At 39.1% G+C, this 25,921-nt stretch overlaps 1 protein-coding gene across 6 annotated transcripts in view; it reads right to left on the bottom strand.

The window, feature by feature from the left end:
- Positions 1-25,678, bottom strand: part of sgce (sarcoglycan epsilon) — a 45,096-nt gene extending 19,418 nt beyond the window's left edge. For 2 of the 6 annotated variants that reach the window (XM_016994331.2, XM_016994333.2), the window contains exons 1-2: positions 13,862-14,039; positions 3,916-4,020 (exon numbers count right to left, since the gene is read on the bottom strand). In XM_016994331.2, coding sequence (XP_016849820.1) covers positions 3,916-4,020; positions 13,862-13,937 — 181 coding nt within the window. In that variant the 5' untranslated portion in view covers positions 13,938-14,039. Of the gene's footprint in view, positions 1-3,915; positions 4,021-13,861; positions 14,044-25,568 lie in introns of those variants that run through there. The other 4 variants (XM_016994334.2, XM_016994332.2, XM_062983853.1 and 1 more) reach the window with 4 other exon arrangements.
- Between the last annotated feature and the right edge of the window lie 243 nt (positions 25,679-25,921).

The following is a 25,921-nucleotide window of genomic DNA, read 5'->3' as shown; positions in this document are numbered from 1 at the left end:
ACACATAGCCTAAAGGTAATTTCATAGACAATATTTTAAAAATTTTGTGCATAAAACAAGGTTTGGTTATATTGAACCATTAGAAAGCAAAAATGTCATTATCTCGGGCACCCATGTAGACATTTTTGGATTTTGGGGTATTTTGGATTTCAGAATTCTACATAAGGGATACTCAACCTATAGTTTCTGGGGAAAAGAACATTGGAAAACAATATTCCTGTTATGTCCAAAAGGTGACATTAAATACATAAATATACAAATGTTTCTCCTTTTTATATATACCCCAAACCTGTCTATGTATATGTAGCCAGTAAAATTGAACAATTTAGCACTTCACAATGACAGTAGAAGCAATGACACTTCCTTGTGAATTTGGATTCCATCCATCAAGTTTGACAGAGGCTCAATTTGGATTTTTGGAAATTTTAATAAATAGAAGGAATGGCTTGTATCACCTTATAGACTGAAAAATGTTTACTCAGGAGCAAGTCCTACTAATTCCAATAGGATTTACTTCCAAGTCATATACTCAGCCTTAATTTGTTAAACACAAACATAGAAAAGCATGACAAAAGGAGGGTTTTATATGGATGAAAGATTTATAATAATTTATAATAATCCATGGTCATAAATATATTTCATGGTTCTTTCAGCTCCCTGGTTTAACCATTTAGGGCCCTGGAGAGAGGGACTGCAACTGCCCTGGTCATAGCAGGAAAGAAGAATAGGTATGAGTCCCTGATACCTAGGCCCAGAAGCAGATAAAAAGTCTTCCCTCCATTATAAAACTGTCATTGCCTGGCCTCAGGGAGAGAAAAGCCTACCTCAGGCACAGCACCATTATGTCTAGTCCTAGAAGCAGATGAAAGGCAACCGTCACTGCCCTGGCTATGAAGAGAAGAAGGGACAGTATCTATTTGATTCATTCTCTTCCCACAATGCCATTCCTTTTTCCTTGGGTGTTGTGTCTTATTTAGATTGTAAGCCTTGGTACATAATTTTTGAATCCCTATTTCCCAAACAGGAAATACTCAGTATTGGCTGTGAGACCTCTTAGGTCCTTTCTACACTGCCATATAATCCAGTTTGTACTGCATTATAATAGTCAGTGTAGACTCATATAATGCAGAGTGAAACACACTGAACAGGATTATATGAGTCTACACTGCCATATAATTCAGTTCAATGAAGTTAATCTGCATTCTCAAACTGAATTATATGGCAATGTAGATGGGGTCGGAAATTGTTGTCTAGTGAGCTGTGGTCTGAAAACTTTTTAAAAAACACTCAGATATAGAGTCTTCATATATTTTGAAGTAATAACTTTCTCATCCTAAAGAAGGATGGATGGATGGATGGATGGATGGATGGATGGATGGATGGATGGATGGAAGGAAGGAAGGAAGGAAGGAAGGAAGGAAGGAAAGCATGAATTGGCTTCTAAAACAAAAGCTGCTGTCACTTGGCAATTTAGCATTCAAAACTATCAGTACAATTAGATTATCACTTTCAATGAATCTTTCATAACATGCATTTTCGGTTCCTTATATCTTAACAACTATGAAACTGAATTTATCAAATTATCCATTCATTAAGTAAATGCATGTACTGATTGGGCTCAAGAGAGAAATATGTGATTACTAAATTTTAAAAAATACATTATTCATTACATATAACACTGAGACTTTGAAGGGGACCATGGGTTCTTATGTAATCTTCCATTTTGGTCAAAATAACATTGCTATTTTGACAAATGTAGCACTGATAGAAGGGCATATTTCTAATTATCTAGGCTATGCTGATAATTTAGGACACCACAAGCTACCCTGCTAACCTCATCAAAGCTAAAATTTGACTTCCAAAATGCAAAAGTCAGCTAACAAGTCAGTAGCACTTTTTATTATCATGTCAAGTGATTACATTAAAAACTATTTCATAATATGTATGATCAAAATTTGAACATGCTAGGAGCCAATTCAACCCTCAAACATGTTGGTCAGGTTTCACTCCAACACCACTATTTCGTTCAATATAGGGACACTACTGCCACCACACAAACACCCGTCATGCTTAGGGAGGCCACATGGCCTCTTTTACAAAAGTTAATCTTCTATCTGAAAGGCATGCTGTGGACAGCTCATTTGAAATGTGATGGTGGAAAAGAGTTCTGCAGATACCATGGACTGCCAAAATAATTAGGTCCTAGAACAAATTAAGTCTGAAAGCCACATTTTGCAGGACCTGAGCAAGGTTGGTGGTGATGGGGCTTCTTGGAACTCTCTCATTCATAGGGTTGCCATAAGTCAAATCTGACAATGGTAATTGATAACTAGCTGGAAGGTGGTACAAGTCCACCTCACGTATAAGTTGAGAGCATTTTTGGATTTTTATGTGACCCGTTGATAACTTGATAGTCATCAAAGCATCAAGGCCATCACATGAGGACATCTGCCCTTGACCACCATTTTTCCACTCAGCCATTTAAAAGAAGCTATGTCATAGTGAAGAGAGTGTGTAGGTTCTTCCAAGATGAACTAAGCTCCCTGCTTTGCCACTTTCCTCAGAAAAGGGGTGGTTCCTTTGTAAAAAAAAAAAAAAAAAAGAGTTATGGTACAATATTCACATTGACCTATGGATAAGTCAGTCCAGGTTTTTGGAGTTTATTTTCTGACTAAAGATTCTAAACTTATACATATAAAATAAAATAAAGAGTTATAAGAAAGGAGATTAGAGACCTAGATGATAAAGAAGAACATCAGATACCAGTCAGAGAATCTGGACACAGAAACAAAGGTTATATGGTCACAGTCTTTCCACTCAAATACTACAATTCTCTTTACATGATAAATGTATTTTCTAAATTATATCTGTATATATAAATTAGTATCTGAACTAGTATACAACTGGCATCCTATTTTGTTCTTTTTTCCCCTCCTATGTACACCTTATTCTTTTGTGATATGTAAGTGGTGACCCAACTCTTATTGCTAAAAAGCTTTGGAATGCCACAAGTGAATGAAGCTAACTACCTCTTATTTCCTACAATGGTAACCCTTCTCTTCTCTGAGAGAAGCTGAAATCTCCCCTATGTAACTATGGTTACATAGTCCTACTTGAACCGCCATCATCAATATGCAGGTTTATGAGACCATGTTAAAGTATACTTAACTCCACTCATATTATCCTTTGATACACATATGGGGGATATTTTAAAGTCCTAATTCATCTAAATAAGAACATATCCTAATACACCCAACACATCTATTATTATTTCTCCAACTGGGACATTTCTCACTTGTCAAATATAAAAGGTCATATTTATTTCCCTCAGTAAATTCCCCGTTCAGATTTAAAAGAAACACTATATGTAGAACAGTTACACATCCTTCCCAAAGTTCCATACTATCCTGGGTGATTTTTCAAAACTTTTAATTGTATTCCTCTATATTTTCCCTTTACTATTTTACCTTGGTTTGCACCTGCCTTGAGAGTAAGAGATGAAATATAAATGTTTTAAATAGGGAGAATTATAGAAAAAAGCAAAACAACCCAATGCAACAATGTCACATTATTACATTTTGCTACTTCTTTTCCCCAAATGGCTTTTAAAAACCATCTGCAATGAATTATGCCAATTTCTACAGCTGAGTAATAAAAATGATAGTTTAGCACTATAAACAAATTATCATTACACTTAACAGATTGCTAATGAGTTTAAGTAGACACTAGTAACAAAGAATCACAAAATTTAGTACCAAACAAAAATTAGGATGATGGTAATTTTCATTAGAACACTATATAACTGTCACTTATTTCCATGTGAGTTACAGTTAAAACAGAACAAAACCAATATATCAGATACATCACAGCAAGGAAAGGTTGATTAATCCCCCAACATTTATAACCTAAACTCACCATTCTTCTCAGCAGCCTTTATGCTGCTGCTAACATAACTGATGACTTGCTTAGTCTTCCGTTTAACTGTTCCATTTATGCCATCAGCAGAGTGCAACAAAAAAGCTTTCCAAAATAAAACAGATGGAAGATGAATGAATTAATACCATGCCAATAGTTCCTCAGGGGGAAAAGGCCACCAGTCAGAAGGGCAAACTTTAGAATAAAAAAATGACATTGCCTAGTAGAGTATACATGTATTGGTAATCTATAATTAAGATGTTCAGCCATCAAAACCACAAACGTCTACATGTCAGGAGTTTCCCCACCCATTTTTGTCTTTTTCTCCCTCCTGTATGGAAAATGTTAGAGGGGGAATATGAGTGGAATATCTAAATAAGAGCTGTTTGATGAAGAGAACGTTTAGTTAAAAACTTGATATAGAGACAAAAACATGTTGTGGATCAGGAAAAGTTTAATTGCCAGTACAGGATGAGTATCTCCTATCCAAAATTCTTGGGACCTGAAGTGTTGTATATTTCTGTTTATTTCAGATTTTGGAATACCTACATATAGATAATAAGATATCTTTGAAATGGTACCCAAAGCTAAACATGAAATTCGTTTATGTTTCATACGCACCTTATCCACATAGCTGGAAAGTAATTTTATACACAATATAAAACTTTATCTCATACTTTTGTGTATGAGACAAAGTTTGCATACATTCAAGTATTAAAAAACAAATGTGTCAGTATCAAAACCATCCACAAGGGCAATTTTGGATTTAGGACTATCTTGGATTTCTGAATTCTGGATAAGAGATGCTCAGGTTTTTGGGGCTGACTAAATAACGCTGATAATCTGAAGGCAGACTCTATTAGCTTCTTATACCTGTAGTCTTTCCATGGGAAGTATTTCAATAAGACCATTACTGGTTTCAAGACTGTCACTTTTATACCACTGCAGGCAGTTTGACTGGCATACAGGATTATAGTATTAGTGTCTGAAAACATTCTGAGTACCTTAGGATCAGAGTAACATAACTATAATAAGCAGTTTTAAGCTTAAAGATTTTGTTGAAAGGACAATTATTTGAAATTTGCTTTGAATTTTGCCATGCATAATGATTTGGTTGTTTATGACCAATAGCTTATTTGTATGAAGTTACACTAGTAACCACAGATTCTTTCGAAGACACAAGCTGTGCTAAGATAAGCAATAAGAGAATTTTTTCCTTTACATTTCTTATACCCTACAGTTGATTCTTGTGTTGTTTCTTCTATTGTTGCTCCATGCGGTTCATCACAAACATCATTGTCAACAGATTTCTCTAACTTATAAACTTATCAATTTTAGTGGTAATTAATTACTGCAAGTCAATCAACAAATTGTGCAAATTATAAATGTTACAACAGTACCTACATTTGAACAGCATCAGTATTTCACCTCTGTAGGGATTAAACCTCTCTGGGGGTGGGGGTGGGGGGTTAAATGGAGGCTGGGTAGCCATTCAGGGGTGCTTTTATTGTGCCTTCCTGCCTGGCTGAAGGGGGTTGGATTAGATTCCCTTTGTGGTACTTTCCTCCTCCTCCTCAATCTTCTTGGCACTACAGGTGACACACTAGTGTATCCTGACACAGAGTTTGGAAAGCTCTTGTGTAGATCATGAATAACTATAGATCACTCTTTGAAAAATGAGTGTGCAACATTTGTTTCTCCTGATGTGTAACCTGTACTCGGGACAAGAAAACGGAATATGGGGTCATATGGGCGGTCAGCTAAGGCTGCATTTTCTCACTGTATCTGTTTCTTGTATTCTTGTCATATTATATGTACAGACAGATTAGATTCAGGGGAAGGACCATCAACAATTTACGATGTGCAGATCACACCATACTAACAAAAAATAGCAAAGATTTGGAATGATTACTTTTATTTTTTTATTTTTTTAATATATATTTTTATTGAAGTTTAACCTTATAAGATAGAGTAAATTAACATTGAAAGAGTGAGAACATTTGATTGTATAGAAAGTGGGAAAACTGAGATTTAAAAAGGATCAAAAAGGGAGAGAGAGAAAACCAAAAACCAAAAACAAAGCTAAAAGGAATGATTACTTAATAAAGTCAAGGATGAAAGTGCAAAGGCAGGTTTACAGTAGAACCTTAAGAAAACAAAACTAATAACCACAGATTATTTATATAACTTTAAAGAAGATGATGAAGGCATTGAAAAAGTTCCAAATGTTCCATATCTTGTTGAAGTCCTTAATTGGAATGGAAACTGCAGTCAAGAGAGCAGAAAACAGCCGGGACTTGAAAAGGTAGCAATGAAGGAGCTACAAAGGATCTGTTCAGAATTTTTCAGAGGGCAGAGGAGCTCCAGAGATGGCTAATGACTCTGAACAAAGGATGCGCTCCAGGCAAGAGACAAACCTTTCCAATGCTAATTAAGGTAATTAACTGCAACATTCACGCTGACTTCCAACTGACAAAGAACTCTTCTCACACCCTGGACTCTCCACAGATATATATTAACCTTCCTTGCCTAGTTTCTCCATGCCTCACAACCTCTGAGGATGCCTGCCACAGATGTGGGCGAAACGTCAGGAGAGAATACTTCTAGAACATGGCCATACAGCCCGGAAAACATACAACAACCCTATAACGATACACCTTTGAATATTAAAGTTAGGATAGCCCATGCCATCTGATTTTCAATTTCTATCTTTAGTTGTAAAAGTTGGACAATGAAGAAAGCTGATAGGACGAAAATCAACTCATTTGAAATGTGTGTGAAGAGTTCTAAAGATACTTTGGGCTGCTAAAGGTTTTTAGTTCTGGTTTTTCAAAAACCTATTATGAGACGCATATAATAAAGGGAGTGTTTAGGCTGCTCTCGGAACCTAAATTAATCTGGTGGGAATTGGAAGGAAAATGTTGGCAAAGAGATTATGGGAAATGTGTTTCATGTCAAAAACTGGCAAAGTAATTAAGGGGTGTGAAAATAACTTGGATAAGATGTTATGGAGACATGGGTTAAGTTAAAAAATCAAGATATTTCCAGGAGTTTCTCCCCTAACCACAATAGTTTTACTAAAAAAAATTCCCAGAGGATCTGAGAATTAAACTTAAGAATAAAAAATTAGTGGGGTTGGAAACTGCTCTGTCTTCACTTCACTTCACTTTATTTCTTAATTAGTCGCTCTCCACCAGAGTGCTCCAAGCGACTTACAATTTAAAATATCATTCCACAATATAAAAACATTCAACATAAAAACATTCAACAGTGACTATTTGGCAAATTAGATCTGATGTACTTAAATGCACAACCAAACATCCAAGTCTTGAGCGCTTTCTTGGAAAGAATTGATACAAAATTTGATGGGCAAGTTTAACGAATTAGAACAACAAGGTATCGTGAATTGGTTTGAGGAGCAACAGCTATATAATTGGCAAAAGGATTGGTTAGGTAAAAGTCCAAGATGTAGAGAGCTGAATAAATATAAGAATGGCTAAGTAAACTTAAAAACCAAGAAATATCTGGGAAAGGATGAATTGGGAAAATATACAATGGATTAATAGCTGAAGAAACAGGGCTGAAGCTGTTAGAAAAGGAATGAGAAGGAGACCTAGGGCCTTTGACAGATCTCAATTGGAAAAGGGTTCTAAAGTGGAGAGTGGTTAAGAATCTGTCAATAAGATTAAAAGAAAATGTATACCAAGTCATATGGAGATGGTGTACCACACCGGTTAAACTACACCAGATGGATAGGAAGCAAAGTAACCACTACTGGAAATATAGCATGCATAAAGGGACATATTTTCATTTATGGTGGAAATGCCCCGAGTTGAAGAGTTTTTGGAACAACATATTTATAGAAATAGGTAATATTATAGGATTAAACATTCAACGCCACAAAGTTGAATTTAGAAATGGAAAAGAAAGAATTGGTGATTATTTTACTCACAGTGGTGAGACTTATAATTGCAAGGAATTGGAAGATACTAACCAATCTCACACTGGAAGCATGGTATGGGGAGGTATGGAACGTAGCCTTAAATAATAAATTATCAATGGAAATGAGGGTGTTTGGGGGGAAATAATTGATTTGATTTTGATTTATACTGGTCAGTTTTTTAAAATATGTTTTAGAAAGTGAAAAATGAAAACAATACAACTATGTTGGTCAGGAATTTTGGATATAACATTTGTTTGCTGGTTGACTGAATAAATGTATGACAAAGTAAAGGATACTTGTCCAGGCCTTGGCGGTGGGGTTATGTCTTTGTAAAATGTTCATTGTTTGTTTTGTTTACACTGTAAGCTGCTAATGTATGTAAAAAAAATTAAACAAAAAACGATACTTTGGGCTGCTAAAAAGACAAATCAACGTGTCCTAGAGCAAATCAAACATGAACTCTCTCTAGAAACCAAGATAATTGAAGTGAAACTATCATGAGATGACAGGACTCACTGGAAAAGATAATGATGATTGTAAGGTAGAAAACAGTAGGAAATGGGGAACACCACATCACAGATTGATGGACTCAATCAAAAAAGCCATGGTCCTGAGTCTGCAAGACCTCAGCAAGGCTGTTGACGAAGAGTTATTTGGAGATCTCGCACTCATAGAGATGCCATAAGTCAACTGCATGGCAGTCAACAATATGTTACAATGACACTGAAAAGAAGTGTAGACCCATTTCTGATTTTCAATTTCTATTTCAGAGCTAGAAAAAAAAATTCCAAAAACTTCTTCCTCCTTCCCTCTCTTTCTCCACTTTGAAGATATTCTTTCACTGTTATGTTTTCTATTCCGCCTTCCTTCCAACCATCATTTCTGATCAGAGAAAACTCTGTCAGGAAACTGGTACTAGAAGTGAAATATCCCTTCCAATCTAATACTGCCACAAAAGTGCTACCAAAGACAAATTTAGAAAATGGATCTCTGAATATGAACATATTGAAAAGAAACAGCGAAATCACAAATTCAGTGGTCAATGCTCCCCTCCACAAATTTGATATATCCGTTCATTCTAAGATGGGAACACATCCTAACATATCTCTATACATATACACTAGCCACTTAAGTGGGAATCAAACCCTCACAATGTTATTTTTTGGACTGCAATTCTAAAATCCTCTTAAGCTGCAGAATCTAAGAAACCAAAACAAAACCTTTTCTAAGGTTTACTAGTAACTCCCTGATCTTACTCAGTTTTTCCAATCATGAAAGCCAACATACAAGCACAATACTGAGCTAAATACAAGCAGTCCCAGAGTTACAAACATTCAACTTACAAATGATTCATAGTTACAAACAGGGTGAGACACAGGAAGTGTGAGACTTCTACCCCTAGGAAGGGAAATTCACTCCTGGAAGAGTTATCATGGCTAAAAGGTGTCTCCACTGAAGCTTTATCCTTGTTTTTACAATAAGCCATTTTTTTTCAAAATCCAATTATCACAGCAGCAAAAAGCAAAGTGAAATATTTTGAACAGGGGCACAGACAGCAAAACAAACCCCACAGGGGTGTTAACTTTTCCGTATGCTATCCAAAGCTTTGAGAGAGAGGGGGGGGGGGGAGGAGAGGGAGGGGGGGAGAGATGAGAGAGAGATTGAAATTACACTTTAAAAATGTACCTGTTCCGACTTTCAAATAAATTCAACTTAAGAACAAACCTACAGAACCTATCTTGTTCATAACTTGGGACTGCCAATATACAGATTCAGGAGCAAACCTAGAAAACATAAACCCAACGTTCCTGGTCTGTATTCATATCCATGAATAGGTTGCATGCATATCCAAAAAGATTTTCAGGAGTGAAGACCCTGGGCAAATGTTATATGCACGAATCATATTCACATTCTGATTCAGGTTTCTGTGTTTGAGGACATTGCATGCTGTTATAATCTGTGCTGACAGGTACTATTTGTAGTTGCAATGAAAATACTAAAGGCAAAAATATGTGCCTTCTTATTTATCACCACTAAAGGCCCAATCTTCTCATGGGGAATGCCCAAAGCTCAGTGACAGGATTACATGTTTTGCAGTTAAATGGCCCCAAGTTCTATTTCAGACATCTCTAGACAGAGATGGGTAAGAGTACTCCCAGTACCTGAAAACCTGAATACCTGCAATACAGATAATAATTAGATTAATTAATAGTTTGTAACAGTACAAGGCAGGTTCCCATGTTCTTGTAACGTTCCTCATCTAAACAGGGAGGAGGGACAAAATGCAGCACTTAAGATACTGTTGAACTGTAGATCCCAGCAACCCTAGCCAATATAGCCAATGATGAGGTAATGTTGGGAGCTGCACTCTGACAACATCTGGAGGGTGACAAAATCCCCATTCATGTTCTAGTAGAAACATCCGTCTTGGCTTCAAAGTGAACTAAGCAAGATTGAAGGCATTAATAGTCTTTGTGATATGGTAAAGAGCAGATTTCCAGTCTCCCACGCTCACTGGGATAATTCAGTGGGTTTCCAACTTCCAACTGGGCAATTCATTTCTCAACATATTATACTCTGGAATTGTTCTGTGGATTATTTAATTTCATTGCTCTAGATACCATTTCTTATGCCTTAGTTTGCGAAGGCACGCAATAGAAGTGTTCTCCTTTTTTGGTAAGAAGTATCCACACTTCAATCTGGCCATATTGCTCAGCTTGTACTAAAATAACCAAAGATGGAGAGGAGAAAATTCTGGGCTGTAGTATTCTTGGTGGTTTCCATTGCTGCAGAGGGACATGGCTTACACTAACCATCATCTACAACCCTGAAGGCACACAATTCAATATTGATCTTGGAAAAAAAAACTCTTCAATTCCATTTGCATCATATTATTCACCTTGTTTCTGGGTTTCAGCATCTTTAAATCATATCTGAAATACAGTACATGGGTACCAGTAATTTTACTTTTTCTTTCTGACATATTGAGTCAAGAATGTACTCAGCTATACTAAATCTGCCTATACAACACATAAAACATGTAATTTTTGCCTTTATATACATATGAATGTGTACATACAACATGGATACAATGTGTAGAATTCTCTATACAGAATCTGCATATACGGTGAAATATGTAGATTCCGTTTTCAAAGGATTTCATGGCCGGAATCACTGGGTTGCTGTGAGTTTTCTGGGCTGTATGGCCATGTTCCAGAAGCATTCTCTCCTGACACATCTATGGCAGGCATCCCCAGAGGTTGTGAAACAATCAAGGCCAGCTAACACCTCCCAACAAAGGATTCCCCCGAGCAGGAAAGAGCCAGGCTTGGAAGCTGAAGGGGTATTCAATGCTAACCAAGGTGGCAAGTTACAACATTCACACTTGCCTCAGGCAGACAAGAGTTCTTTCTCCCGTCCTAGACATTGCACAGATATATAAACCCCACTTGCATAGTTTTCCAACAGACCTCACAACGTCTGAGGATGCCTGCCATAGGTTTGGGTGAAATGTCAGGAGAGAATGCTTCTGGAATATGGCCATACAGCCCAGAAAACTCACAGCAACCTTATGTAGATTTTGTTATTGAGAGTTCTTAGTCCAATAACAGGCTTCAAGTGGTCCATGAACTGAGGGCAGAAAAAGTTATGAAGCTGGGCTGGGGATTTTATTTCTATCTAGTGACTTTTTCAATTTTCTAGTCACAGGGAATTTTAAGGTTAAAATATGCAAGTCCTTCCAAGTGGTTTTTATAATATCTGAACTCCAGGCTATTCTCTGTGAAGGAAATCAATGAAATAAAATTAACGATTTATCAGATCACAGAAGCAAACAATCATAGAATCTTAGAGCTGGAAGAGACCTCATGGGCCATCAAGTCCAATCCCCCTGACAAGAAGCAGGAAAATCGCATTCAAATCATCCCCGACAGATGGCCATCCAGCCTCTGCTTAAAAGCCTCCAAAGAAGGAGTCTTCGCCATACTCTGGGGCAGAGTTCCACTGTCGAACAGCTCTCACAGCGAGGAAGTTCTTCCTAATGTTCAGATGGAATCTTCTTTCTTGTAGTTTGAAGCCAGTGTTCTGTGTCCTAGTCCCCAGAGCAGCAGAAAACAAGCTTGCTCCCTCCTCCCTATGACTTCCCCTCACATATTTATACATGACCATCATGTCTCCTCTCAGCCTTCTGAAAAAACCAAACTGCTCTTTCAGCAGACACCAGCCAATCCCTCTGCAATGCCAGAAATACAACTTAATGGTGTAACATTAGAAAACGTTGACCATTTCTGCTACCTCCCTACAAAAGTCAACATTGACAATGAAATACAACGCTGCCTGAGCTCTGCGAGTGCAGCATTCTTCCAAATGAACCAGAGAGTGTTTGAGGATTGGGACCTCCGTAGGGATACCAAGGTGTTTGTTTATAAAGCTATTGTCCTCCCAACCCTGTTATACACCTGCGAAACGTGGACTGTCTACAGACGTCAACACTCAATTCCTGGAACTATTCCACCAGTGTTGCCTTCAAAAAATCCTGCAAATCTCTTGGGAAAACAGGCAAACAAATGTCAGTGTGCTGCAAGAAGTAAGGACCGCCAGCATTGAAGCGATGCTCCTACGTCATCGACTCCGCTGGACTGACCACGTTGTCCAAATTCTCTATCACTACCTTCCAAAGCAGTTACTCCCAACTCAAGAACGGAAAACGGAATGTTGGTGGACAGGAAAAGAGATTTAAAGATGGACTTAGAGCTAACCTCAAAAACTGTGGCATAGATACAGGACCGCCTTTCACCTAGAAACTGTAGAAGAACATGCAGGTCAAGAATAGGACTTCAAAGTCACCTACATACCCACCGCCAAGACTCTACACTTGGAGGGCCATCACACTTGGACAACGAGGGATCGCCTAATGCAAATGTCTCAGCCGTCTCTTCTGTAGGCTAAACATGCCCAGCTCTTTAAGCTGCTCCTCATACGGCTTGTTCTCCAGACCCTTGATCATTTGAGTTGCCCTCCTCTGGACACATTCCAGCTTTGTCAATATCTCCCTTCAATTGCAGTGCCCAGAATTGAACACAGTGTGATTCCAGGTGTAGTCTGACCAAGGCAGAATAGAGGGGTAGAATGACTTCCCTGGATCTAGACACTAGACTCCTATTTAAGGTAAAGGTTTCCCCTGACGTTAAGTCCAGTCATGTCTGACTCTGGGGTGTGGTGCTCATCTCCATTTCTAAGCCGAAGAGCCGGCGTTGTCCGTAGATGCCTCCAAGGTCTTGTGGCTGGCATGACTGCATGGAGCGCTGTTACCTTCCCGCCGGAGCGGTACCTATTGATCTACTCACACTGGCATGTTTTCAAACTGCTAGGTTGGCAGGAGCTGGAAGGGTTTGAACCTGGGACCTTTCGGTCTGCAGCTCAGTGCTTTAACGCACTTTGCCACCGGGACTTTTATTTGTGCAGACCAAAAATCCCATTGGCTTTTTTAGCCGCATCATCACACTGTTGGCTCGTGTTTAACTTGTTGTCTACAAGGACTCCATGTTCCATTTCCAAGGAGGGGCTTTCAGACTCTGAAATGATTCTAAATTGGAAAAAAAAGGAAGTGGGGGAGAACACACAAAAAAACCACAAAATCCTACAGCACCTTTTAAGACGTTTTCTTCAAAGGCAATACCCAGCCTAGTGTATACAGCGGGCCTGGGCCAACTTGGGCCCTCCTTCATTCCAAGTGTTTTGGACTCCAATTCCCACCATTCCTAACAGCCTCAGGCCCTTTCCTTTCCCCCCTCAGCCGCTTAAGCGGCTGAGGGGGAAAAGGAAGGGGCCTGAGGCTGTTAGGAATGGTGGGAGTTGGGAATCCAAAACACCTGAAGGGAGGGCCCAAATTGGCCCAGGCCTGCACGAAAGGCCCGCGGAGGCCGGAGCTTGCGCAGTGAGGAGGCGCGAGACGAGGAACGGCCGAGAAGACGGGGCTCCGCGGAGGGAGAAAGAGGGACCAACCTGTCAGCAAGAGGGCGGTGAGGGAAGTTCCGCCGCGCCCGCCAGGGGACCCGCTGCTCTCTCCTCCGCGCGGCATGGATGGCGCCTCCCGCAGTGGCAGAGCTGCTGCTGCGCCTCGGCTGCTCGGGCTCCTCCTCCCTCCGTGTCCCCTCCGCCCCGCCTGACGGAGCCAGCCTCGCCCGCAAGAGCCCAGGCAGCAGCATCTCGCCCTCCTTCGCTCCCCCCTCCCTCCGCGTTGCCATGGAGACGGAAGAGGCCCAGGCCTAAGCCCAGGCCCGCTCTCTTTCCCTCAGTCATTTTCTCCCGCCACTCTCTCAATATATGTCTCCCTCTCTCTCAATATCTCCCTCTCAATAACCCCCCTCTTTCTATCTCCCTCCCTCTCAATAACACCCGCTCTTTATATATATATATATACAGTAGAGTCGCACTTATCCAACACTCGCTTATCCAACGTTCTGGATTATCCAATGCATTTTTGTAGTCAATGTTTTCGATACATTGTGATATTTTGGTGCTAAATGTGTAAATACAGTAATTACTACTTAGCATTACTGCATATTGAACTACTTTTTCTGTCAAATTTGTTGTATAACATGATGTTTTGGTGCTTAATTTGTAAAATCATAACCTATTTTGATGTTTAATAGGCATTTCATTAATCCCTCCTTATTATCCAACATATTCGCTTATCCAACGTTCTGCTGGCCCGTTTATGTTGGATAAGTGAGACTCTACTGTATATATACACACACACACACACATATATATATATATGCCCTCCCTCTCCATACCTCTCTCAATCTCTCCCTCGCAATAACACCCCCCTCTCTATATACTGTAGAGTCTCACTTATCCAAGCTAAACGGGCCGCCAGAAGCTTGGATAAGCGAATATCTTGGATAATAAGGAGGGATTAAGGAAAAGCCTATTAAACATCCAATTAGGTTATGATTTTACAAATTAAGCACCAAAACATCATGTTTTACAACAAATTTGACAGAAAAAGCAGTTCAATACGAAATAATGTGATGTAGTAATTACTATACTTACTAATTTAGCACCAAAATATCACGATATATTGAAAACATTGACTACAAAAATGGCTTGGATAATCCAGAATGTTGGATAAGCGAGTGTTGGATAAGTGAGACTCTACTGTGTGTGTGTGTGTGTGTGTGTGTATGCCCTCCCTCTCCATACCTCTCTCAATCTCTCCCTCGCAATAACACCAACCCCCCCCCCCCCTATATACAGTAGAGTCTCACTTATCCAACATAAACGGGCCGGCAGAATGTTGGATAAGCGAATATGTTGGATAATAAAGAGGGATTAAGGAAAAGCCTATTAAACATCAAAATAGGTTATGATTTTACAAATTAAGCACCAAAACATCATTTGACATTAAAAGTAATTCAATACGCAGTAATGTTATGTTGTAATTACTATACGAATTTAGCACCAAAATATCATGATATATTGAAAACATTGACTACAAAAATGCGTTGGATAATCCAAAATGTGAGACTCTACTGTATTTGTATCTCTTCCCCCGCTCCATATCCCCCTCAATATCTCAATATCTCCTTCTCAGTAACTATCTCCCTATCTATCTTTCCTTCCTTGGGATTTTGGCCTGAATAAATAGGAGTATAGTGTACAATGTGTTGTCGAAGACTTTCATGGCCGGAATAACAGAGTTGCAGAGGATGCCTGCCATAGATGTGAGTGAAACATCAGGAAAGAATGCTTCTGAACATGGCCATACAGCCCAGAAAACACACAACAACCTAGGAGTATAGTGTGTAGGTCATGTTTTGGCCTTCGGCTCCCAACACTTGTTAAACTGGCTGGGATGTCTGGGAGTTGTAGGCCAAAACACCTGGGGATCCACAAGTTGAGAACCACTGGTCATGATCCAGGGAAGTCAAGCTTTTGGCCCATCCTAGGATATGAGTTGATATGACCAGATGGATTCTGTGGATTAATATGAAATCGAACACTGAAAGGCTCTGACTTTGGCTCAATTCTACTGTCCCTGTTATAATGGTCACATGGTTTTTATTGTTTTAATTTGATTTGGATACCAGCTTTTAATTGTGTTTTATGTTTGGTTTTATTACATTTGTATTATATGTGGCATCTAATTCTGCCTTTGTGTAAGACTGCTCTGGGTCCCCCAGGGGGAGAAGAGCAGTATATAAATTAAATAAATAAATAAATAAATACCTTTCTATTCTGCCTTGGTTAGACCACACCTGGAATTTCAGAGTCTACAAGCCCCTCCTTGGAAATGGAACATGGAGTCCTCGTGGATAACAAGTTAAGCATGAGCTAGCAATGTGATAAAGCAGTTTTGGTAAAAAAAGCCAATCGGATTTCTACCTGCATAAATAGGAGTCTAGTGTCTAGATCCAAGGAAGTCATGTTACCCCTCTATATTGTTGTGGTCAGACCACATCTGGAATACTGTGTCCAATTCTGGGCACCGCAATTGAAGGGAGATGTTGACAAGCTGGAATGTGTCCAGAGGAGGGCGACTAAAATGATCAAGGGTCTGGAGAACAAGCCCTATGAGGAGCAGCTTAAAGAGCCGGGCATGTTTAGCCTGCAAGAGAGAAGGCTGAGAAGAGACATGATGGCCATTTATAAATATGTGAGGGGAAGTCATAGAGAGGAGGGAGCAAGCTTGTTTTTTACTGCCCTGGAGACTAGGACGCGAAACAATGGCTTAAAACTACAGGAAAGGAGATTCCACCTGAACATTAGGAAGAACTTCCTCACTGTGAGAGCTGTTCGGCAGTGAAACTCTCTGCCCCAAGTGTGGTGGACGCTCCTTCTTTGGAGGCTTTTCAGCAGAGGCTGATTTGAATGCAATTTTTCTGTTTCTTGGCAGTGGGTTGGACTCGATAGTCCATGAGGTCTCTTCCAACTCTTTGATTCTATGATTCTATATCTCCCTCCCTCTCAATAACTCTCTCTCTCATATATATATTCTCCCTCCATATCTCTCTTAATATCTCCCTCCCTCTCAGTAACTCCCTCCCTACCTCCTCCTTCCCTCTCTCAATAACTCTTCCTCTCTCTTAATCTTTCCCTTTCTCTCAATATCACTCTCTCCCTCCCTTCCTCTCTCTTATTCTCCCTTCCTCTCCTTTCCTTCCTTCCTCCCTCCCTCCCTTCCTCTTTCTGCCTCCTTCATTTCTCCCTCCTTCAATCTCTCACTCTTCATCAGTTTGTATTTTTAATACCCCAAATGAAATTGATAAGCAGTAGATTCAGAATATACAGAGTATACAAATTACAAACAGGATGAGTTCTGTAGGTTTGTTCTTAAGTTGAATTTGCATATAAGTTGGAACAGGTACATTTTTAAAGTGTAACTCCAGCTAAATAGCATAAGGAAGGATTAACACGCCTGTAACATTTCTTTTGCTATCTAGGACAATGATATTTTGAAAAACTGGGCTTGTTGTGGAAACAAGGATTGGTGATAAACTTCTGTTGAGACACCTTTTCCCCATGATAACTCTCTCAGGAGTGAATTTTCCTTCTGATGAGTAGATTTTTTTGTTGTCCCACCCTTATACTTTACTATTTGCCGTTTATAAGTCAGAAATTTGTAACTTGGGGACTGCCTATATAGGGATGGATAGACACTTCATATGAAACCTACCATACTTTGGCCCAAATTATTGTATTTATTCCTCCCACAGATGCTACCTAAACAAAAAAACAAACAAACAAATCACATCCACTTAACTATGGTAGTTTAAATATTTGGTTATATTTCTTGCTTTATGTCTTATAATCTCTTTAGGTACCTTGCAGAGGAAGCATGTTTTCAGACTGTTTCTGAATAAACCTGGACTATTAAAAAAAAATCAAGATTCAGACAATGGATACTAGCCAGAGTGTGCCATCTAATGGCTTGTTGTTGCTGCTGCTGTGTGCAGCAACCATGGGAAACCATCAATAAATATCAGGTGCTGTAAGCTATTTTCAGAGGAAGAAACTGGCAAAACCATTTTGGAGTATTCCTTGCCTCAAAAACCTTTTGAAATACTTTGCCATCAAACAATAGGTAACTTGAAGGCACATAACCACTTGCAATGAACTTGTTATGCAAAATTGCTGCTTGGGAAAAATGTTTTGTAGAAAAGTTTGCTGTCCTCACTTACCCTACTACATTGGTTCATCTGAAAAGCATTAATCATGCCATCTCTCTGGAGAAATACTGGAGCTGGAAATAATTCTCTCCCAGGAAACCAGTGTTCTAGTTTATTGACGCAAACATCGTGCCCAGCATATTGTAAAAATTGTAATAAAACTGTATAATATAAACACTATTTGAACCATCATTCCATAAAAATAGTGGCATCTATGCATATTGACAAAGGATGGATATAGAAAACAGGTAATTATATGTCCACGATAGGTCAGTTATTGTATCTCTTTGAAGCAATGAAAGGAATTTTACTTTTTCTGTCAATCAGGTATTCAGAGAAGTACCGTAGAGGTGAAATGCAGCTTTCCTCGTCATTTGGCAGGGTAGTAGTCTATAGGAAAGCTTAAACTGTTGGTCACTTGCAACCATTTGGAGTCCCCAAACTGAATGTAGCGGTCACAAAAATGTATGTAGCTTCCCACCTAGTAGCTGTTTTAGATATTGACATGAAACTGTTAGCAACGAAGTTCAACAAATGCTTCAACGGTACCTCATTAAAAAGGAAAATCAACCTGCCTTGCATAGCAAGCCTTGTAAATGCTGATTTTGCTTGATGGCTACCTTTTCAGTTTCAGAAATTCATCCTTTCAAATTCTGAGTATTAAATTGGGTTCATAAACCATACTCAATTGAAATCACACATGTCAGTCATCTTGCATTAAACGTTCAAGAAGAATTTGCCTGTAACCTGTGCAGGAAGGGAAGAGTTAATACCAAATTTTTGTTTTGGGTGGAAGTAAAGGATATGGATTGCATTCATGTATATGAACAGACTATGATGGGAACAATAGGGAAGTGGATGAAAATCCATTGCAGGCACATAGCCCACTCTGCAACCTAGGACATTTTATATTGGAGGTACAGAATCCCAAAACACTCCACTGTGGTCCCTTAATACAGGAGAAAGGAGAGCCAAACAGAGTCTGTTCTGCCACTTGAGGCTGCAAACCAGGCATGCCAACATGGTGTGAAAAACATTGAAGATGTTCTCCTTCCTGCAGTATCAAATATTCAGCCAGGAGCCCACGGTGGAGTAGTGAGTTAAAGCCTTGTGACTTGAAGGTTGGGCTGCTGATCTGCAAGCTGCCAGGTTCAAATCCCACCCAGGGAGAGCGCGGATGAGCTCCCTCTATCAGCCCCAGCTCCATGCGGGGACATGAGAGAAGCCTCCCACAAGGATGGTAAAACATCAAAACATCCAGGCGTCCCCTGGGCAATGTCCTTGCAGACGGCCAATTCTCTCACTCCAGAAGCAACTTGCAGTTTCTCAAGTCGCTCCTGACACGAAAAAAAAAGCCAGGATTGAATTCTTTATGTAAAATAAACAAGCACACCCATCTCAGAAGTATGCAAATTTGCTTTAATCTTTAATAAATCATATTATATGTATACCCAAAATCATTTTAAATTACATTTCTTTATGATTCATTATCAATAAATGTTTGGTTTCTATACCTATATACCTGAAATCACGTAAAAATTTCTCGGGCAAAAAGGTGTTGTGGCTGGAAAGTTTAAGAAGCTCTAGTCTATATGCCAAGCTCAAAACCTACGCATACACTTGCAGACCACTGAATAATCCTGTACTTTCCAGCAAATATAAGAGGGAACAACTAACACTGTTGTTCCACTGTTCTGAGTAAACAATACAGCTTTCATAACATTCTTAAGACCTCTCTTGTATGTGTGCGTACTATTCATTGCCAACTACTGACCTTCAAAACCACCCCAGAGATTCAATTAATGAATCATATTCTTTTGATGCTATTTCTTACACAGTGCTTCATAAATAATCGTGATTTTTCTTGTTGATAATGCTGATGATGGACATTCTGTGGACATTTTGGTCTTGCCTGAATAAAATAAAATGTACACTTCCTTTAGATAGTACTTTTTCAATAAAGCAGGGCAAGGAGGAAAATGTAGTCCTGTGTGCAACAGGTTTTTCACACTGAAAACAACAGGTAGGTAACATCTTCACGGTTGTTCAATTTTATCAGAAACAGGATTTTATTCTGTTGCACTTTGATTTTTGTAGCCTTTGCTTTTGTACATTATAGGAAGTAGAACCAGCCTGAGCTTGGCATCTCTTTTGGAAAATGTGTCACATGTTCAGAGCAAGAGTCTAGTATGTGTCCAAAAATGGAAATGATGAAAAAAATCTTCTAAACATTCTTGAAAAACATCTTCACAGGCGTTTTGCTGAAACAGCATTTTGGCAGTCAAACTGGATATGTCTTTTTGATACAGTGGTCATAACATTGCTCTAGTATCTATAGTGCCACATAAACAAAAACATTGGTGTACAGATTGTACTGGCCATGAAAAATGAATATTGGTAAAAGCATATAGCGTTTGTAAAACAGAAAGAAAGAGGATTTTTAGAAACTGCAACTGTTAATAAATATTAATATGAAGTCTATGTATGGCTGTGAAAGCTGGACCATGAAGAAAGCTGTTAAGAAGAAAATCAACTCATTTGAAAAGTGTTTCTGAAAGAAAGTTTTGCGACAAGATCCAACTCTTCTATTATTCACCTGACTTGTTCTTTCCTTAATCCTTTCTTAAATGGGATAATTGGACTTCGGGATGGTTTTTTTTTTACTGTGTTATGGTGCTGTGTTTGTTATGTTTAGCATGACCAGCCTCCACAAAACTTTATAGAAACCGATGGAGACAGTGGTAAAAGCAAACAAAGCCCATATTTATTTAGACACATGTGATTAAATACAATCTGTATTAATTTCACCTACAGCCCCATTTCACCACATCCATTGGATCATGATTAGCTGCCTTTCATCATACTTGTCCAGTTCTATAGTTGTCACTGACTGCTAAAAAGATGACTGAGTCCTAGAGCACCTGAGCTCTCACTAGAAGTGAACTGAGGATGTTGGACTTTGACATATCATCAGCCAACCTCATTCATTGGAAAGGATTGCAATGCTTGGTGGAAGTGGAAATGGAAAGTAGGAAGAAATGAGGAAAATTGCACTACAGGTGGATTGATTGAATCAAGAAAGCCATGACCCTGAATTTGGAAAATCTTAGCAGAGCAGCTAATGACCAGGATTCTTGGAAATCGCTCATTCATCATAAGCTGAAATTGTCTTGATGTTTGTGTGTGTGTGTGTGTCAGGAGCAACTTGAGAAACTGTAAGTCGCTTCTGGTGTGAGATAACTGTCTGCAAGGATGTTGCTCAGGGGACACCTGGATGTTTGATGTTTTTACCATCCTTGTGGAAGGCTTCTCTCATGTCCCTGCATGGGGAGCTGGAGCTGACAGAGAGAGCTCATTGCGCTCTCCCCGGATTCCAACTGGCAACCTTCAGGTCAGTAACCCAACCTTCAAGTTAGCACTTGATGGTTAATAACAGCAACAAACAAAGGATAAGGCATCCAGAAGGGGGCAGATTCCAAGTTGATTGAAATCATAGGATTGCTCTTTTTGTAAATGTAATCCAATCACTTGAACAGTCAACTGATCTGGTAAAGCCTAAAATAATGACATGACTTCAACATTCCAACCTCATGAGGGCTCTCTTGCCCATTTTATCACATCTTTCTGATTCCTAGCCAGCACAATCTCTCTTTTAAGCTTTACTGGAAAAATCCTCACATGAATCTTTGCAAAATGCCTTCTACCTATTTCAGATTCCTCCCTGTATCCCATAATGGCTTCTGTCCCTCTACAGCAGTGGTTTCCAACTTTTGGTCCTCCAGGTGTTTTGGACTTAAACGCTTCACACAGTTCCTAACAACTGGTAAGCTGGCTGGGACGACTGGGAGTTGAAGTCCAAAACTTCAGCTGGAGGACCAGAAGTTGGGAACCACTTCTCTAGAGGAATAGTTAATATGATTTTCACTACACAACAATGCCAAGAAAAATGTAGGGAACAGAATTAACCTTTGTACATGGCATTCATCAACCTTGCAAAGACCTTGAACACCATGAATTGTAATGCTCTCTGGACCGTCTTGAAAATCAGATGCCCTGATAAATTTGTGAACATCTTGAGGCTCTTTCACAATGATATGATGACAACAGTCTTCGACAGCAATGGCTCCCAAAGTGACATATTTAAAGTGGGATCAGCTGTCAAACATAGATGTGTTATTGCCCCAACTTTATTTTCTATCTTCATAGCTATAATTTTATCCCTTGTTGACAAAAAGCTTTCTACCACTGTGGAAATCACATTTTGGACAGATGGCAAGCTCTTTAACCTCAGCAGGCTGAAAGTCGTAAGGTCACACCAACTTCTGTTATAGAACTCCAATATGTTGATAATGTAGTCTGTGCTCATTCAAAAGAAGACCTACAAGCCACTTTAAACACCTTTGCAGAAGCAAACAAAAATCTTGGCCTCCAACTGAACATCGAGAAAATCAACATGCTCTACCAGCAGGCACCAACCAATTCTTCTGCAATGCCAGCAATACAGCTTAATGCCAGCAATACAGCTTATGTGGCCACTTCTTCACAAAAGTTGACACTGATGCTGAAACACAACACCGAGTGCAGCATTCCGAATTAAAAAGAGAATGAGGATTGAGACATTCGTAGGAATACAAGATGCTTGTTTATAAAGCTATTGTTCTTCCAATACTGTTATATGCCTGCAGAACATGGACTGTCCACAAATGTCATTATTGACTTCTGGAACGATTGCATCATTGCCTTTGAAAGATCTTACAGGCAGACAAATGACAGCGTCCTTGAAGAAGCAATGACCACCAGCATTGAGGCAACGACTCTCTGCTATCAACTTCACTGGACTGGCCATGATGTCTGAAGTACCAATCACTGTCTCCCAAAATACTTTACTCTCAGCTCAATAACAGAAAAAAGAATTTCAATGGATAGCAAAAGATATTTGAAGATTGGCTTAAAGCTAATCTAAAAAATGTGGAATAAACACAGAGAACTGGAAAGCCCTGGCCCTTGAGTGTTGTAACTGGAGGTCAACTGTGTTACGGGTTTGTAGAAAAACAAACTATGTGCATCTACCACATCTTTGCTTTGGGCAATATATTTCTGCCACCTTTTGTCTCCCAATTTTTTAAAAAACTGAAACCTTCCCACAAGTTTTTTTTTTTGCTTTTTCAAAGGTTCTAAAGAATATCTCTTTGCAAATTAATTTCACTTTTTTTAGCTAGCCAAGAATCTATTACAGTCCATAAAACCAGACAAAAGAGAAAGCTGGTAAAGTGTGTCATAAATTACAGCACATTAAAATGCATGTCAGCATATCATTAAACTGGCCAAACGATATCAGATTGCTCTTCTAATTAGAGTAGTCCAATAAATCAGTGACATTTACTATGTGTTGATTTACTATTAAAATTTTGATTGAATGGGTCAACTTGGGACTTAGCAACCGGATTCCAGCCAATATTTTAACTAAGTAATGTGTCAAGCTTTGGTTTTGTCTCAGATGACATTTTGGGGTCTTAACATCTCTGTTCTATATCTGCAAATCATTTCTCGTGACCTCTCAGACAAGTAGCATCACCTGTTTATTGCAAAGGCTGCTTTTATATGCTATTTAATTCAGTATTTTTCTCTTTGCCTCCTTTAAAATCCAAACTACAATGTGTTGTGATTTGCCTTACTGGTAGTTGCTATTACTCTGGTGCCCTCTGTAGGCCAAGGATAGGAACTGAATGATTGAGGGTGATTTGCATTTATGCTAATAAAAGCCAGCTGTCACATATTTATACAGGAGTGTTTAAAGAATCTAAAAAGGAGGAAGACAATGAGAGATGAGAAAAGAAAGAATGTAGCAGCACTTCTAAAACTAACTGATTTCTATTTTTATGACTCTGTCAGTTTGTACTCACAACTACTTTTGAGACTAACATGTACCTCCACATCAGTGCAATGGGTACAATATGAAAACATCTTTGTGGATGACCTGGAACAATACTTTCTCAGCACATGCACCTGAATACATCTCCTCTACCTATGATAGCTTGATGGCATCTTTTATTTGGACACAAAAAGCAATCAATTGAAAAATTTCACACATCTATTTTCTTGACACCACTGAAGACTTCTCAATACCACACTCTTATCAAAAATTCACTGATCACTGGTTTAGGTATCTGGAGGTCTAATGACTTTCTTTATGCAGAAATCTGCTGAAAACAGCCTTGTCTCTCTTGCGTTGATAATCCTTATATATTTTATATAGCTCACACATTCCTGCAATTCTGAGTGGGAAGAAATAGACACTGTGCTGAATTTGCAACCCTGTCTGCGATTGCCCTTCATCTACATTCATGAGCTATCATAAGGAATCTCTTCTAGTTGATGGATATGAAGAGAGTGGTACAGTTTGCTCAAAGCAACGTCTCGCTAGCGTCTGGCTTGGTAGAACCAGAGCAGCCTCCCTTATGTTCCCTTTGATATCATGGTTCCTTATTGACCCGACAAGGCTGCAGTACTAGCTCCTAAGCATATTGACTTGGGAGAAAAGTCCAATAAAATTCCACAGCACGTGTACACCTATACTTGGGTACTCATTACTGTGTTCATAAGTGGGAGACATATCATAAACTGCCATTTTATTTTATGCTGCTTTTCATTAAAAAGGAGGCCAAAAAAGCACTCCAAACAATTTTATAGTACAAACAAACACGATGAAACCAGAAACTAAAAAGTATAAAACATGGAAAACAATATAATCCATTAAAATATTTTATTAAAAATTAAAACTAACTGTTGATGTTAGCAGGCAAGGAAATAACCAAGAAAAGACAGAATAAACAGATGGGTTGGTGGTGGAAACACCCAATCCGAGCTGCGTAATCTCAGTGTGAAGATAAATTCATATAATGCATATAATATAGTACCACTGAAGAAAAGGTACTGCTTGCCACTATAACTGAACAAGCCTAACCATGAAGCGGTGAGTAGTGCCAAGCTCTCCTGCCCTGTCAACCCGCTCAGGAGTGAGATTTTACCTAATAGCATAAAATGTGTTTGCTCCTGGAAAATAGATGCAAAAGTTATGCTTAAAAATGTCGTATGGGCAGATCCGGCCCTAGGTATTTTTCAAGTGTAGGCGAACAGAATTTTGGTGCCCCCCCCCCCAAACCAATCACTGAAAAATAAAAGCATTGGATAAGCAAAAATGTTGGATAATAAAGAGGGATTAAGGAAAAGCTTATTAAACATCAAATTACATTAAGATTTTACAAATTAAGGATCAAAACATCATGTTTTACAAGAAATCAACAGAAAAAGCAGTCTCAACTGCGCCCCCGTATGTTTTGCGCCCCAAGCGACCACTTAATTCGCCTCATTGTTGGACTGGCTCTGCCTATGGGTATGTTTGGCATGGAGAAGAGAAGGTTTTGAGGGGACCTGGTAGCCATGTTTGAATATCTGAAAGATGGAGCAGACTTGTATCTGCTGCTTCACAAAGTGGAACACGAAGCAATGCATTTAAATTCCAGAAAAAATTATCCTACCTAAACATTAAGAAGAACTTCTTGACTGTCAGAGCTTTCCTGACAGAGTTGCCTTGGAGTATGATGGAGTGTCCTTCTCTGGAGGTGTTTAAGCAGAGGTTAGGTGGGCCATCTCTCAGAAGTTCTTTGTGTGTTCCCACATGGCAAGGGATTGGATTGTATGGCCCTTGAGGTTACTTCCAGCTCTATGTTTCTAGAATATGTGGCTGGTTCTAGAAGAGATTCCTCATCTACAGGAGATTCTGGAAGCACAGTACTTCTATAATGCAGAGGACTCCAGGTGAATCAGAAGTGTCTCCTCCACAACTTTCAGCAGACAGTAGGTCACTGCATTTTGGCAATGTCCAGCCACA

This window comes from Anolis carolinensis, chromosome 6, assembly GCF_035594765.1.
Source record: "Anolis carolinensis isolate JA03-04 chromosome 6, rAnoCar3.1.pri, whole genome shotgun sequence".
Classification (NCBI taxonomy): Eukaryota; Metazoa; Chordata; class Lepidosauria; order Squamata; family Dactyloidae; genus Anolis; species Anolis carolinensis.
Note: the sequence above shows the minus strand (reverse complement) of the source record. Positions and strands in the feature narration are given on the sequence as shown.